The 17,977-nt window shown below is 20.5% G+C and overlaps 2 protein-coding genes across 4 annotated transcripts in view; one reads left to right on the top strand and one right to left on the bottom strand.

Annotated features, from left to right (window-relative positions):
* Positions 1 to 17,977, top strand: part of LOC105368020 (alpha-tocopherol transfer protein-like) — a 58,643-nt gene that overhangs the window by 33,000 nt on the left and 7,666 nt on the right. For all 3 annotated transcript variants that reach the window (XM_011506905.1, XM_011506907.1, XM_011506906.1), the window contains exons 2-3: positions 15,654 to 15,827; positions 16,693 to 16,985. In XM_011506905.1, coding sequence (XP_011505207.1) covers positions 15,659 to 15,827; positions 16,693 to 16,985 — 462 coding nt within the window. In that variant the 5' untranslated portion in view covers positions 15,654 to 15,658. The remainder of the gene's footprint in view (positions 1 to 15,653; positions 15,828 to 16,692; positions 16,986 to 17,977) is intronic.
* Positions 1,058 to 4,517, bottom strand: LOC105368417 (chymotrypsin-2-like). The gene is made up of 5 exons (XM_011507427.1): positions 4,514 to 4,517; positions 3,929 to 4,269; positions 3,203 to 3,448; positions 2,960 to 3,046; positions 1,058 to 1,072 (listed from the first exon to the last, which is right to left on the bottom strand). The coding sequence occupies exons 1-5, from the start codon at positions 4,515 to 4,517 to the stop codon at positions 1,058 to 1,060; spliced, it is 693 nt and encodes a 230-aa protein (XP_011505729.1).

Genomic DNA, 17,977 nt, shown 5'->3' with positions numbered 1-17,977 from the left:
ATAATAGTATTTACATACTCCATCAATATATAAATTATAGCATTTCGTATAATCCTTCAGACGTAACTCATAACATTTACATAATATGTAGTACGTCATAACGTCATTCAACGTTATTAAAATTATGCATAAATGGCTGACATATCGAATCATCTTCAATTTCTTATATAAAATAACTTGCAAATCTTTTAGCTTTATCTAGTTAATATAACCTACTTAGATAACATAGCCATGGAGTTTCTAACAAGATAAACTAATTCACCCTTTACAAGTTCAATTTCGTTAACGCAGTCAAAAAAATGATTTTGACGAAGAAAAATACATATTTTTCATGGACATCAGATGCTAGCGTAGGCTAGCTCGCAACTTTCTCGACTCGTTTACGTTATATATTATTGTACGATTAATAGAGCAAAATTTGTTTTTTGTAATGGATCATTGAAGTTATCTGAGTTGACTATATTTAAATTTTATAAATCTTGATTATATTATTGTAACCTTAACTATTTAATAATTCATGAAACTAAGTAGAGTTACGTCATCTTGAATGTAGATTTTATATATTTGTACTTTATATATTTATACAATGAATTAATTAATTATTTAATGATATCGTATTTCTTGTCAGTTACACCATCACTTTTCGAAATCCACTGAAATATAGTTCATTACAAAATGATGCTTCTGTTTACTTCGTAATTTTTAAATTGCTTCAATGCCTCCTTCTACGATAAAACTGGATCGAGTAAATAATATAATTTTTTATTCTGTTCCTAAAAGATTCTTATATTATAATTTTAAAGCCTCAAACGTAGCATACATTTAATTATAAACTTTTTAACCTATAAAATGTAATAGCTAAATAATGTATAAAAAATAAGTGTATAATATTTATAAATATATCATCTTGATGCACATAGGCTATATATATATTTATATATATGTTAAATAAAGAATTATACAATCAGTTATTTTCTCCTTTTAAGCTCCAATATTTATAGAAACTACGTTGATTTAAAATGTTTAAATATTTTAGACATTTGGTTACAAAATCAAACTAACACAAACAATTCTGAAAAATATTATATGAGGCATTAGTTGTTAATCATTGGTTAATCAAATATAACTCTCCTGTACAGAACTTATATTCAATTTTATTTGCATTATCCATAAAAAATTGTCAAAATATCATTGTATAATAATGTTTTTTTTTCTCTAATTTTACACTAAACCTAAATGACGTATTAGTTAAAACATTGATTTTCAGCCTTTTTCACTATTAAAAAATGAAAAAGTCATAAATCCTAGTCTAACATTTTATTTATTACTTAAAAAAATTCAAATAATAAAAATGAAAATCATGTGAAGATTATTTTAACCAACAAGCTATTATAATCTTAGAAATACTTGATAATGTAAACATTACTAAAAATTTTCTTTCAATATACGAAAACCTTTTATGGTAAATTAAAAATTATACGATTTTAGTCTAAGTATATTTAGTTAAGAATTACCGGTGAGAAAACAACTAATGTATGAATGCGAAGGAGTTCAATTGAACATTGCATTACGAATAAATATTTTGATGTGATTTGTATATTGAGCAACTTCTAGCTTCTGTTATTGAAGATTATAGCAATTCTGTTTCAATTAGTCATTCGTATCTTATCCAAGTTCAGCATAATTTATGCTGCTCTTTCGGCATCGTATTCCTTACAACCAGATTATTCGAATGTCTCCTTGAAATTACACATTGATGCAATCATTATTATGTCGCTCAAATTTATCGCAACTAATATAAACAATTTTGATGAACAGTCAACTATTCAACTAGATTTATTAAACACTTTACATGAAGCAGTTTATGATTTTTAGAACACCATTTATTATTACCAATAGCAGAGGTTAGTTGAAAAATATAATTGTAATCGTTTTTTAACAAATTAATATAACACTTAGACATTAATTAAATAGCAAATGTTAAATAATTACCGTATTCTAATATAATGGAATAAAAATTAAAAAATAATATATTTATAATTATAATTGATATAAATTCATGTAAGGTAGACATAAGAATCTTACAATGTTCATCTTTACCGTACTACAACAGTATCTAACATAGAAACTAGAATAAAATTATTATCATCTCAGAAACAATAAAAATTATATTTACAAGTGCTTGTAATTTTTTAATTTAATTTTTTGTTTAATATTCCGAGCTAATAATATCAGCAATATAAACTTATGTAGAAAAAAATAATTTAGAAAACTTATGATAAAAATTAAAAAACACTTTATTTACTTTTTTAAAATGTGACGTATAAAAATATGAGATAAAATTAAAATATAAAAATAACATAAATGTTAAATTATATCAAAAGTTCAATTTTCAAATCCATCTTTTCTTGTATTCATCAATATATATCTTAAAATAATATGAAATTCATATATACTCGTTAAAAGCATTTTCAAAATTATGTGAAATAAAAAACTCATTACAAATATATGAAAATAACCTATATTATTTATTTATATATATACTTTATTTATCTGTATTCTTATATTATATATCATTAAATTCTCGATATGGACGATAATTATCTGATTAAGATATAAGCTACTATATAGTCGTTACTATAATAAAAATAATATTAATAAAAACATGTATTATTCTAAATTTTATTGAATTATTTTTAAAAAAATATAAATAAAAAATTTTCATTTAATAATGATAGTTCCGCCTACTAAAATATATAATAAAATCTTTTCTAATTTTTTTTCTTTGTCATACTTATAAGAAGCTTATGTTAAAGTTTTATTTTTTGTCATATACTTGTTTTCTTTAATTAAAAAAAAAAAAAAATTGTTATTTCAGAACTCAATATAATAACAAATAAATTTATGTTTGTGTTATAAATTTAATAAAGTTTTTATAAGGATAAATTCTGATAAATACATCAGGTTGGCCTAAAGCACATGGTAGTACAAACGAAGAAATTCCAACAAGTTTTCCATTTATGACCAGTGGGCTACCACTATCACCCTGTAACATTTTTAACACATTAAAAATAAATTATATTTAAAGCACTTTAATTTTAATGAATGAATAGAGCTATTTTTTATATTAATATAAACTATATATTAATCGAAGAATTTATATTATAATGATCTTATGCTACATTATTTTGCAAAAACTTACAATACATGCGCCAATTCCTTTACGTTTGAATGCACATACTTGCTCATAGTGAACGACAAAGCCAACTCTCTGGGAACACTTATTATTGTCAAGAATTCTCATGGTTGTCTTTTGTAAAATGTCCGCAAAATCATTATTCGGATAAGAAATTGATCCCCAACCGCTTAGCAAGACAAGATCGTTTTCACGAATCTCTTGATTTTCAAGCTCAACTTTGTTTTGAGCTTCGTTAAAAATAATTGTTTCTTTAACCTAAAATAAAAAAACGTTTCTTTGTTTAAAATTCGTCGGCAGACATTTATAATAATTTCTCATAAATTGCATATAAAAATATCTTTTAAAATTTGCTATTTAAAATAAAGGCGTACAAGAATAATATCAGCTAATAATATAAAAATAGGGCCAATGCAAATTTACTTCAATGTTATAATTAATAATATACAAATTCAATAATATATTAAACAAGCTGATAACTAGAATTTTACAAAACATATGTTCTCAATTATCTGGTTATTTGAGTTACATGGCAATAATCATTTAATTAAATTTATTATGCTACGAATTTTTGTTAAAATAACATTCTATACATTTATTATAATATACCATATACAAACTTTCTTAAAATCATAAAATTGCGACTATTTTAAATACATATAGATGTGTTTTAAATAAATGAAGTACCAAAATATTATTATTTAAAGCATCTTAAAAAATAATTTTGATTACTTTAACAATAGAAAAGTCGTGCCGGTTCATTTGTTCAACATTAGTTATCGATGAGTATTCGGGATCAACGTGGATGTTACGAATTGTAAGCATCGTTCCAGAAGTATTTTTATTACTAACTCCCACATAAATTGCTACATCGCGCTTTTTTTTATGTAAGTCAGAAACACAGTGGGCCGCTGTAACAATATAACGTTGGCTCACAATAGCACCACCACAAAAATGAATATTAGATGAGATCCAACGAAATGATGCAAAGTATGGAAATTCATGGAGACCTGCGTTTTCACCTCCAATAATCCTAAAATGTCTTGCAAAAATCGCTGAAAAATATTGCAATCCTCAGATATAAAAATTCTTCGACAAGTTTTATATAAAATAGAAAATTTTTTCAATAAATGTACTAATAAATTTAAATCATGTAATGAAAAGAAGAATATTTTAAGATAGAAATAAATAATTTATAAAATTATTAGACATCTGTGCTTTCAAAATAGGCACTTCCAATATTAAGAATACGGCTATTGAAAATTATAAATATTTGTATAACATATAAATATTAAAACAACAAAATTTTAAATATACTCATAGCAACACCTACAAATGCTGTAAAACTTTAATATATCTCTATGATAAAATTCATATGTATATTATTAATATTATATTCCAAAAATTTTATAAATTACATTATTATTAAATATTTTTCACATGTTTTCAATATTAATGAATTACTATTTCACGTTTATATAGGATTTTTAAATGTCTTCATTGATTGCCAAATTTTTAATTTGTTATGCTAATATACATTATTCTAATATAAAAAAAAAAATAATTTTTACATTACAATTTTTTAACATTGCCCATATGAAGTTTACATTATTCTATTTACAAAAATTATAAAAGTAATAGTAAAAAAAAAAAAATGTCAATACCCGTTGTTGCGTAATAAGTTAAAAAAAAACTCAATATAGAAGAATATGTATCAGATATTAAGAATCATTAAGAATTGAAATGTGAATGATAAAATGGTAACTATGATAAATTTGACTTATCTATTAAAAATTAATATGACATTATAAAATTAAATAAATAAGAAAAAAACATAAAATTAATAATAACATCAATACAAAAATCTATTAAAAAAGAAAATGTGTTTTGCAATATGTAAACTATTATAATCTCTTACTGTAGAGCGATAAAAATTCAGGTCTTCGAAATAGAGATATTAAATAAAAACAGAAGAGTAACAAGTTTAAAAATTGATATCAAAGATAAGAAAATTTAGGGAAAATTTTTTAAAAATTTATCTAAATTTTAAGCAGTTACGAAACTGAAAATTATCGAAAACAATTTTTTTAAATTTAACAAAATATATTATTTTCAAACAATTTTTTTAAATTTAACAAAATATATTATTTTCTTATCAAAAAAAAAAAAAAAAAAAAAAAACAGAAAAACATAAAATTCAAAAGGATAAATAGGATAACAATTAAAAACTCATCAATGCAAATTAAAATTAAATGAAATATAAAATTGATAAATAGAAATAAAATTAAACGTAAGAAAAAGTAAAATTTCAATACGCAAAAAATGTAAAAATATATTTAAAAACTTTTAATATTTACAAAGATAATTAAAAAAAAAAAAAAAAAAATATATATATATATATATATAAGAATATTTAAAGCACAGAATAAATTAAATTTCACTAAATACTAAACTAAAAAAATCGTATAAATAAATTTTACAAAACGTTATAAATTCAACAACCTTAGAATAAGAAGAAATAAGTGACCAAACATATTCTTTTTTTGTTCATTTAATAAGGCAAAGAAAAATTAAAAGGTAATTTTAAACAAATTCTTTAACGTAAAAAAATAATATTAAAAAAGTATAGAAAAATTTCAAATACAATAAAAAAATATAAATTAAAATATAAATTAAACTTAAAACAAGAAAGAAGAAAATTAATAAACAAAATAGTAAAATAAAAATTTGTTAAATACGTGAAAGTTCATAATTAAACGCAATAATACAAATTGCAACAACTAAAAAACTGAGTTTCATTGTATAAGTTCGGCAATTGGTGGCACTAAAAAGAAAAACTAAAAATTTGAGAAGTTAATACGCTGAGTAATTGAATAACAAAATTATGTTTGAATTTAATAAATGGTGTTATCATCGACTAAGCTAATGTCATCCATTTATGTTATTACAAAATACACTATTTAAAGATAAATATTTCTGAATAATTCAGGTGTAAGTAAGAACACCGTATTCAAAAATATCCGATAAATAAATAAATTATTCTATAATAATGTGAGTTAATATTTAAGTACATTTGCATTTATATACATTTAAAAGCGATAAAAAGAATTAAAATTAAAATAATATAAAATTAAAAATTCTACTGCTCCTATTGAAATCTATAATAAAAATTGTATTATTTTAAGACTAGTTATTAGAACCCAATCAAGCTCTTGATGATAATGATTTTAAATAATTGTTATTTATTTTATGCTTAATTTATGTGTTAAATATTTTTAGCGATAACACAAAATAATGCTATGGGCAGTGAAATATAAAAATTATTATTTATAATTTCGTATTACTTAAACAAATTTTGAATCGTTCCTTTATAATTTATTCGTCAGTATATTTCAATATATTAGAGATATTGTACACATACAGTTTTTCTCTGATAAATCGCTAACATAATGAAATGAATTAATTACAAAAATAAGTATGGGTTTAATATTCACTAAATTTATACGTTATGAACTCTAATGATATTCAATATTTCTTTATATAAAAGAATCGTTCCATCTATCAAAAATATTATGTATTATTAAATTATATGCATAGATATATATTTATATGATCAATTACATTTTATTTTCGTATAGTTCTTCTCCTTTATTTGTTTCTCTTTTGCAAATTTAACTGTTCTTTTTATAAATTTGCTATTTGATTATGTTGATCTATGAATTTACATTATAATATATAATTTAAAGTAGTTATTTCCTGAATTTTCATATTATGTTAAAAAAAAAAAAACTTCTTATTATTAATTAAAGCTTGAAGGCCTCATTTTTTTCTATCACTTATTTTATTTATAGTTTTCTCCGTGACTTTTATATGTTTGTTTCATCGATTTTGCATTATTCATAATTCTTTTTTTTTTTTTTTTTTTTTTTTTTCAAAATCTGTACGTGTATTTTTTTATGTTTATCCGACAACTTTTTATAATGTATTTAATTTCGTCGAATTTTCAATATATCTTTATTTTTTAATTTTATATCCATATTTAATTTTTTTGAACATTAAATATTTCTATAAGATATTGTACTCTATTTAATTGAGTCTAAGTAGTTGATATTGATACATATAATTATTCAATTATTTTGTAATTTTATATTCGTTTTATCTTTTAACTACAATATTTAATATCATATTGAATTTAAAATTTTTATAACACTTTCTTTTGAACTGGTATAATAAACGTATATATGCAATAGATATAATAAAATCAATTATTTTTGAAATATTGAATTATTATTTACTCTTTTTTAACCCATTATAGTAAAACTTTTTCTTCGTTATCAATTATATACTAATATACAATAATTATTATATTTTTATGTTCGACTATAATAAATAACTTTTGTGAAATTTACAAAGGAATTTTAATTTCTCATTCTATGATAGATCCTAAATTATTTACACTATACGAAACTGTTAATTACAATCTACTTAAACAGTCATTTATCTACAGTATAATTAGTAGAATAAATGATAATGGATGAAATTCTTATCTTAGTATCTTTGCTCTATTCGTCTAAATACACAAAAACTTAATATTTTATTGAACACTTTAAAATTTAGTATTAATTTAAAATTCTAACTAATAAAATGTTTCAATATACCAAATAGAATTTGACTTAAAGTAATTAGATACATATCAACTTTTTTGTAAATACTTATAATAATATTTAAAATTAAAAAAAAAATTGATCAAAATTATTAATCTTAAATATTCAGTTTCTTCAAAAGAACTTATTTTATAGATTATATTTTTCAACGATATAGATTTAAAAATGTACAATAACTCGAATTGAAATCAAATATATGAAAAGCTCTCATGTTTACATCAACAGTACATCAACAGCGCATTGTAATATAAATGAAGTATTATCAAGGAGTTTTCCATTACTGACTAATGGATTACCGTTTCTCCCTAAAAAAAATTATAAAGAAAATATATTTAAAATGAATTTATTAATGTACAAAATACATGAAAAGCTATTATTTGCATTATATAATATAAGCTTGTATTTTTGAGTAATAAATATTTGGATTTTCATCGTGACGAGAATATTGCAATATCAATACATAATTGTAATTAACAAAATGACATTTCAGAAAATAAAACGTTTTATTCAAAATAAATTGATTGCAAAGTAAAATTTTTGTTTTACTACAATATAGTATTAAATTAATCATGAACATTTTTTTTTTGTACAATTGACTTAACTTTAATTTATTTATATACTCGCATAGTAAATGAAAATCAAAATAAAATCTTATGAATTTATACTTATAATTAAATTATTTGCCAAAAACTTACGTTATATGCAACAATTCCTTGTCTATTAAAGACGCGCATTTGCTCAGATTACATAATAAATGGAAACATATTTGACATAGAGTATTATCGAGAATATTCCTAGAAACTTTTTGCAATATATCAGATCTCGTGTTTGCTTGAAATGTAATTACTTCCCAACTGCTGTCAATACCAATTTCATTTTCATGTGCATCTTCATTTGGAACTCTATTTACTTTTGAAATTCATTACATTCGGCGATCTCATTAAACTGTCAAAATAATATTACCTTTATAAAAATTTTCTTAAAATTAGTTTATTTAAATGTACTTCAATTTTTCAGAAAAATAAATTCGAATTTTTTAATAAATTTAGTCATTATTTACGATTTCATGAATCAATATACACTTTTGTGATGATAAATGATAAATTAGTTTAGTTATTGAAATTAATATAGTATAAATAATTTTATTATTTTAATAACACGATAAAAAAAAAAAAAAAAGAAAAGAAGACTAACTCATAAAAGAAAGTAAAATCTAATAAATGTAATAAAAATTCATTTTATCCATTGATATTTATTAACATTGAAATTTCTTATCAATGTCTAAAAATTGTAATTCATATAAATTCTTATAAAATATAAATCTATAATTAAATGATCCAGTCCATTTTTCGATTTATAACCATGAAATATAAAAATAATAAACATTTTCTAATAAAATGAATTGTTTAAATTAAAAATAATTTTTAAGCAAAGCTTAAATACAATTTGTATTAGTCATATAATTACAATGCGTTATGAATTTACACTTAATATAATAATATTACAATAACTCTAAATATAAAATAGTAATTAATATTTAATCCAAGTGACAATACGTAATAGGAGAAAAAAATATATTATAAAATTTTTAATTAAGAAAAATATTTGTATTTAATACGCAAAATGTATGAATATAATTAAGTCTTTTGAAATTAAATTTTAAAATAAAAATATAAAAATATATTCTTAGAACAATATACATGATTTTTTAATTGCTTTTTAATTTTGCTTTATATTAAGCAGCATTGTAATTAATATATAACATACTTTAATAATACTAATATAGTGTTTCATACATTCCTTCTTTATCTAATTTTCCCATCTATCGGGATGAATATGACTAGAATTATTCATATGTATGGACGCTGTGCTGCTACGCATGCTGGAGGGTTCCAAACGAACACCTACTTAATGTTAACAATTTTACATACGTTTTAAACAATGAACGAACCGAAAAATGTCATACTCACTCAGAATTACACTAAAACACAAATAAATATTTATAATGCATCATCTTAACGATGAGCTTTATGAAAAATGATATACGTGAGCGTCTACTCCACCAATGATCTTTTATCTATAAAAATATCTAATTTAGAATTGAAATATACAACATATATTTGTATAATCTAATTATTCAAATAACATTTTTGTTTTGACTTTTGAATATATAATCAATTTATTTTGTGTAATATCTATGTATAAACAAAACTGTTATTTTTATCTTATATTTCCATAATTTACTTTATTATGTTATTAATAGTATAATCTGTATTATTAATAGATTATGTATAATTTTATGATACATATAATAAAATTATTTATAATGTAGTGTTAATTTCATTTCACACAAGTTAATTAAATTTAAAATTATTTAATTACCAAAATTACTTGATAAATTAGAATTTTTATTTTAAAGATATGATTTATTATAAAGTTTTTTTGTTTGTATTTAATTTTTCATTATTTTAAATTCAGCATTTTATAATTTTCTGGTAAACTATAATATTTGTATTAGATTATCTAAATTAAATAATGACATATTATTTTTAAAGTATGATAATCCGAAATTAATTAATAAACTTCTTTTATAAAAAATTCTATTCTTAATAAATAAGTCTCTTTAACTTACTAACGATTAAATTTTATTTATATTAATGATTTAATGTACATTTGAAAATTGTTAAATAAATGATAGAAAAATGATTAACATTTACATTAATTTATAGAGAAATCGAGTGATTAACTGATAGTGTACATGTTTCCTAATATCCGTTTCTATAAAATGTATTAATTAACAAATATAAATATTCATCTTCAACTACATAATTGTTTGGAATATTGCGTGACATTTATCATAAACCATATTGCTACTTTTATTTAACTAGTTTTATTGAATTTTTAATTATATTTGTGTAGGCTAATCAGTGGCTATCAAAATTAATTTTGAAAAGAATATTCAAAACAAAAAAATAAAATTGAAAAACAACGAAAAATATTTCAATAATAATAACCATAGAATATGGATTTATGTTTCATTAATTACATTTTTATAAAAAAATAATTGTACAATATAGTTAATAGAGTAACTTTTATTTTTGTGGTATTAAAAATTGGTTTATCAATGTAATACGATTTCAAATTATTTTTTGAGGAAATAGAAGTAATATTGCAACGGTTGTATAAGAAAATTTTTTATACATATTTTATTTTTAATGTATATTTAATATATATTTAATTATATATTTATATAACCTTAAATATAATAGGATAAATTATGAAAAATTAAAATAACTAAAAAATACAAATTCCTATGAAAAATAATAACGAATAAATAGTTACATAGAATACTAGAATAAATTTTTATTTCATCCATTAATTACTAATTTTTTATAGACATTGATTTCCTTAAAATTACTTGTATTATTATAAATTCACTTATTACAGGTTTGCAATGTATAAGTATATTTTCTTTTGTTAAATGAATATAAAAAATTAATTTTATATGAAATTAAGAAACTTACATAATGAAAATAGTAAATTACTATGCAAATACACATCATTAAACACAATTCTTAATGTAGAGAAGAAATTATACAATTGCTGATTTAATAATCTTATGAAGCCTTTACAAATAGCTAGACAATTTTTAATGCTTCATAATTAAACATGAATGATAAATCACAATCTTGTCAAATATTCAAATATCTTGAATTATAGTTTTATTAAAATAGAATGAACCGTTCCCTTTATGTAAATATAAGACGTTAACTTGTTACTTCGACCAATATTATTTTGGAATCTAAACCCGAATCTGAAACTTATAATTTTTTAAAAGTTTTAAAATTTGCTTTACATTGAACATCAAACATCAAATCTTCGATTCAGCAATTGAAGAGTAAATTACTTCTTACTCAAGAAAATCCTACCATTAAAACAATGAAGGTTAAAATTAAAATAGCTCAAATGAATTTTCCTGGATAACATTACATCACATCAACTATACTCAACGGGGTTATAAGAAAGTTTATCACCATTAAAATTACATTATTTAATTATTGCTAATTTACCGATACAAATGGAAAAGTGTTCATTTTAAAAATAAAGAATAATAAAGTGAGAGCCATTTTTTAGATAATACGTGTTACTAATTTAGTAAACAAATTCAGTTGATTGATTTTTATAAATCCTTTTTACTATTGCAGATAAAACTTAATCATAAATAAAAATCTTATAACATATATATATATATATATATATATATATATATATATATCTTTTTTTTAAATATTTTGTTTAACGTACGTATAATTTTATTTAAACAATTATTATCGACTTTTAGGACTTTAATTCTTTGACTATAAATTATTACAATAAATTATTTCTTAATCTTTTAAGGGCTACGAAATCACGATTATTAAATTATTATATTAATTAAAATGAATTATATTAAGCATATTTCTTAATGTTATACAAAAAGACGTAAATGAAATTTGTCATATTATATCAAAATTAAATTAATTTAAGAAAATCGCTAAAATGCATGTAATTTATATTAAAATTTATTATAATACATTGAAATTTTTATGAATATATCTATTTAGAATAAGTCTTATTTATATAATTCAATAAAATTTTATTTTCATTCAAATTTATAGATTAATGTTAATTAATAATTTTTAAATGCGTACAAATTATTTCGTTTTACTATTGTGAACATTCAACGCTTTTGTATCTCAATATATATAAATTATAAAAATGTAGAAGTATATATATAACTAAAATTTTATATAAAATATTTCACAATTAACATATAAATATCATTCTAGTTATATATAGTTAATATAATTTGTAATATATTTTGTGCAATCAGTGTTGTGCGTGTGTGTGTGTGTGTGCGCGCGCGCTCGAGCGTGCGTGTTTGTGAAAATATATTTGAAAATTTAATTACTATATATATTACTATATAGTTATTATTATTATAAAATATAGTTATTATAAAATCATATTAAAACGTATAGTTATTATAAAGAAATTAATTTCATATATTTCACATAAATTGAATACTTTGTAGAAAGAAATATGTGGTAATATTAATTAAAGTAATTCATATGATAGCAAAGTGATGTTGTAGAAACTATTCTTGACATTGTCAATTTTTTACCAAAGATAATAAATGCATTATCAAGTAGTTAATAATAACTACTTATACACACACAAGCAAATAGATATAGTTTTCTTTCGCCTAAATACATATTAAGTATAATTTATATATATAATATTACTGTTTTACTCAATTCATTCATTTTGCCATATTTCATGATGTCCTTTTAATCTAGAAGTTTATTAAGTATGTCCTGAACTTAAAAAATAAAAAGAAAAAATAAAGACACATTAATTTATAAAATAATAAAATATAAATGTTTAATGAATTATTTATGATTTATATCTATTATTTAATAGTAAAACATAATACTAAAACATAATATTAAATTTCTTATTACTAAAAACAACGGTAAATATATTTGAATTATAAATTTATTGAACAATTGAATCTGTACATATTACTGTATGAACTTTTTAATATTAATTATAATATTGAACTTCAACATTATAATTAATTTTAATATTCAAAAATAATGAAATTTCAAAGTGACCAAAATAAGCTGGCAGGATTTTTATCTTCTTTGAAGCTAAATGTTCTATATCAAACATAATAAAATTCGATTTCCCTTATCTATCGGAAAATTTATTTATTGCAGCCGTATTATATGAGTGGAAGATAATATTTAGTAATTGAACAGTGTTGGTATTTAAAAGATTCGATAAGTTGAAAACTTAAATGTCACTCTGTTGTAAACTGCAGACGAGTTACTACTTTGGTTTATTATTGTGGATACGTTGTCTTTCATATATATCAGCAAGGAAGAAATAATTTAGAAAAGCATTCCCTTACATTTTCATAGAAAATTTTGCCACTCAGTTATGGAATTCAAATAGAAACAATAAAATCCATAAATAATTAGAATAATTGGAATAATTTTAAATTTTAAGAAGAATATTATGAATTTCATATTGTTGGATGGTTTTATTTTTATCACGAGAAAGGTAAAATCTATACTATTCAAATTAAAAGTATTGAATTTCAGTGTACAATATTATGTTATATATTATAATATTATATGATTAAAATAATGCAATTTAAAAATATGAATATGAAGATGGTACAATATAAGTAGAACATATATCTATTTTTTTTTATTGTTTCTTTATATTCGATAATTTATTTGTATGTACATCACTTTAATTTGGTATTTAAAAAGCAACACAAACTTTTAAACTATTAAATTTAATATTGCTATTATCTTTTTAATAAAATGCTGTCAATTCCTAATGATGTCGGAATAAACGGAATCAATTAAATTAATTTTAATGTCACACTTTAAAAAAACAATGAAACATAGTTTTCATTACTTATAAAGATAGAAAATAAATTTATAAGTACTTTGTAAGATCCTTAGCTGTATAGTTAAACAATTGTATAGTCATCCTTTTATAGTCATCCATATATACCTTATTATATTATTTATATATTATTGATTAATCTTTATTTATAAAATATTGATAATATTCCAAATAGGTTACTAATAAGATAATTTTGAATTATTTATTTATATTATTTAGTTTATATATTATTTAGTTTTTTTTATTATTGAAATTATGTATATAAAAGATAAATAGTAGAAAAAATCTATCCAATAAGTATACTAATTTTTAATAAAAAAAAATAAGACTAATTTATGTAAAAGAAATTACAACAAAATTTACTTTTTCCATAAATACAATTTTATAAATCCTTTATTAACCCAGAATTTAGATTACTTTTAATATTACTCTTACAGACATAATTTTACTAATAGCTATGAAAATCCTTCCGAAACTAGTCTGACGTAATTGCTTCACGTTGTTCATTCTTGCATAATATACGCCTTGTCAATTTTATCAATTTTTTCTTATATAAAATCTACTTTGCATCTTTATACAATATTAAGTATTACTAAGGGTTACATCATTTTTATATTTATTTAAATTAGATGTCTTTTTACTGTTTTTTTGATTTTTGAATTTTTAACATACTATAACAAACAATATTTATTACCTTTTTATTTCATACTTTACTGACTTTGTTTAAACATAATTGTTTCTTTTAAATACGAATCGAATAATTTAAGTATTTACTGAAAAAAACCACTAGACAAAAAAAAATGGCAGATAAATATTATAGTAAATTTCTATTATTATTCTGGGATTCGGGAAATATGATCAAATTATATAGAAATAAATAATGATAAATTACTGTAAATTTGTCTTAATCACGGGATCATCCTTAATTTTAGCAATTCTAATTTTTCCAACGAATATTCAAAATTATCATAACTTTGGAAACAATAGACAAATTATAAATAAAAATTTTCATATATAAAACGGATTGTGAGTAATAACTGTAAAAATCGATATTGTACGAAACAATTCACGTGAAAAAATTTATAAAAAGAATATAATTAAATCTGTGAATTATGAATTAGATATTATTCATATCTTATTAAATTATTATTGATTGTACGATGTAATTATTATTTTAACACTATTACGATAAAAAATATTAACAAATTTTATATGCTTAGGTATATTTTTATAAATTTATTCAATTGATTTTAGAGTAAATCATATTTATGCCATATATTGTATAATTTAAAGTGAGGAAAATATAATCTATAGGTAAATTATTTCAGACACAATGTTAAGCGTAATGAATCAATTACCTTCCATCAAACTGGGTGATTTAACCCTGGAAATCGAACTTGGAGCACCAAGTACCGAAATCCAGGAAGTTGCCATAAAAGAACTTCGTGAATCATCGGAACTTCAAAAACAAGCTGTAGAACATCTCAAAGAACTTCTGAAAAGTACGTATTAAAATAATATTTTAAAATGTAATTTTATAATTAATAAATGTTAATATAGATTTAATTTATTTACAAAAATAGCTAGAAAATGTATATAGTAAATTAGTTCGTAAATATATTTTTTTACACGTATACATTTACTCATAAGTCAATAGTAAATAGCAAATTCTAAAGTTTAACTTATATTTTTCCTTAAAACTGAAATATTATATATTTCCTATATATAAAAAACAACAATGAGTATTATAAAAAATTCTAAACATATTATATTCAGTAATTATTGTATATTTTAAAAGCACTTTGTGTTAGAAAGTAAAAAAAGCAGATAAAACAATAATGATAAGCTGAATATAAAAGATAAAAGAAATGGCATTTTTAAACGCAAATTAAATATAAAAGTATACGGAACTTTCCGTGACATTTTCTATATCTAACCTAACCTAGATCTAAAATATCGATTGAATTGAAAAATTATAAGTTATAAATTATATGAATAAGTTATATTTCTTAAGTTTAATATATATTCATAAAAATATCGGAATTTGAAGATAAGTAATGAGATTAAATTAGTATTTCGATATATTGAAAATAAAACTATATATATATATATATATATATATTGTACATGACGAATTTCAAAACAGATAAATTAAAAATTTAATTGAAATTGAAAATTTAATTATAACTGAAAAATTGAAAAACAATTCGCTGTGTACTAAAATAAATATTTACATAATTGCACTTCAATTAATTTGTAATATTTATTAATTCGATGTGGCATTCGATTAAATTACGAATTCTAAGAATATAATATAAAATTATTCGCAGAAAAAGGATATAAAATTAAAAAAAAATTATGTTTCAGATGAACCTGACCTGAAATGCCCCCTAGATAATGAAGCTTGGATAATTCGATTCCTTCGACCGTGCAAATATTATCCTGAATCATCTCAAAAACTTGTTAAAAATTATTATAATTTCAAAGTAAAACACTCAAATGTGTATGATGGTCTTAAACCAAGTAATGAACGAAATATTTTTGAACAAAATATTCTCACAGTCTTACCAAATCGTGATCAATACGGACGACGAATTCTCATAATTGAACTTGGAAAAAAATGGAAACATAATGAAGTCACTCTTGATGAAGTATTTAAGGTATTTGAAAAATATAATTCATATAACGTACGCAATAATTATTTACTTAAATTAATGATAATATATATTTACAATTTCCACCTGTTACACTTATATCCAATTTTATAACATTTTAAATTAATAATGTTTAAATCCTTATTATTGTAAATCCTTGCGTCCAAACATACATTAATATAATATATATATATATATATATATATATATATATATATTCGAATGTTTCAATTCCAAATATATTTAGTATTGTATTACATTTCTTTTGAATAGTTAATATTTATTCAGTTTATATTATACATACAATTTATATAAAATTGTTTTCGATATACTTCAATTCATTGAAACCGTTAACATTTTGACTTCTATTTTATAACGGCTATTTACTCAAAATTTTTAAATATTAGTAAGTATTAAACTAAAATCAAGCAGTGCAAATATGATATATACCATATAATCTTTTCAATTTTTTATTAAGTCTTGTTTAATACTTAAAAAAATAGGAAATTATTAGATTTATTTTTCATTAATTCATATATAACTAACGTTATTAATTTATCATGTAATACAATTTCAATTTTTACATTAAATTTCAAAATGAAGATGTTTTGAAATGAAGAATAAATTTAAAAATAAAAATAAAAAAAAATATATATATATATATATATATTTTAATTGTTTTTCTACTTCTGATAATTTTATATTCTTTTATATTTTTATTTTTATTTTGAAAATAACTTATGTATTTCCATATATAAAAATATTTCTATCTCAAATTCCAATAAATTATTACCTTAAATATTTTAATTATGAATAATAATAATGACCAAGCATAAATAATTATCAAAGTGCATATTTTGTTCAAATAGAAGATAATCATTATTACTTTAGAGATTTTCTATTAATTATTATTATATGAAAATTAAACAATTCAAAATTTTTTTACATTAAACTTATAAAAAATCTATCCAAATTTATCTATCTAAACTTATATAAAA

Source organism: Ceratosolen solmsi, unplaced genomic scaffold (assembly GCF_000503995.2).
Source record: "Ceratosolen solmsi marchali unplaced genomic scaffold, CerSol_1.0 scaffold6, whole genome shotgun sequence".
Lineage (NCBI taxonomy): Eukaryota > Metazoa > Arthropoda > Insecta > Hymenoptera > Agaonidae > Ceratosolen > Ceratosolen solmsi.
Note: the sequence above shows the minus strand (reverse complement) of the source record. Positions and strands in the feature narration are given on the sequence as shown.

What these genes read in the sequence shown, in the direction of transcription:
- LOC105368417 (XM_011507427.1), bottom strand. An exon ending in ACGACTTTTCTATTGTTAAA is followed by an intron (nt 3,449 to 3,928) that starts GTAATCAAAATT and finishes TTTTAGGTTAAA; the next exon opens with GAAACAATTATTTTTAACGA. An exon ending in AAGGAATTGGCGCATGTATT is followed by an intron (nt 3,047 to 3,202) that starts GTAAGTTTTTGC and finishes AAAATGTTACAG; the next exon opens with GGTGATAGTGGTAGCCCACT.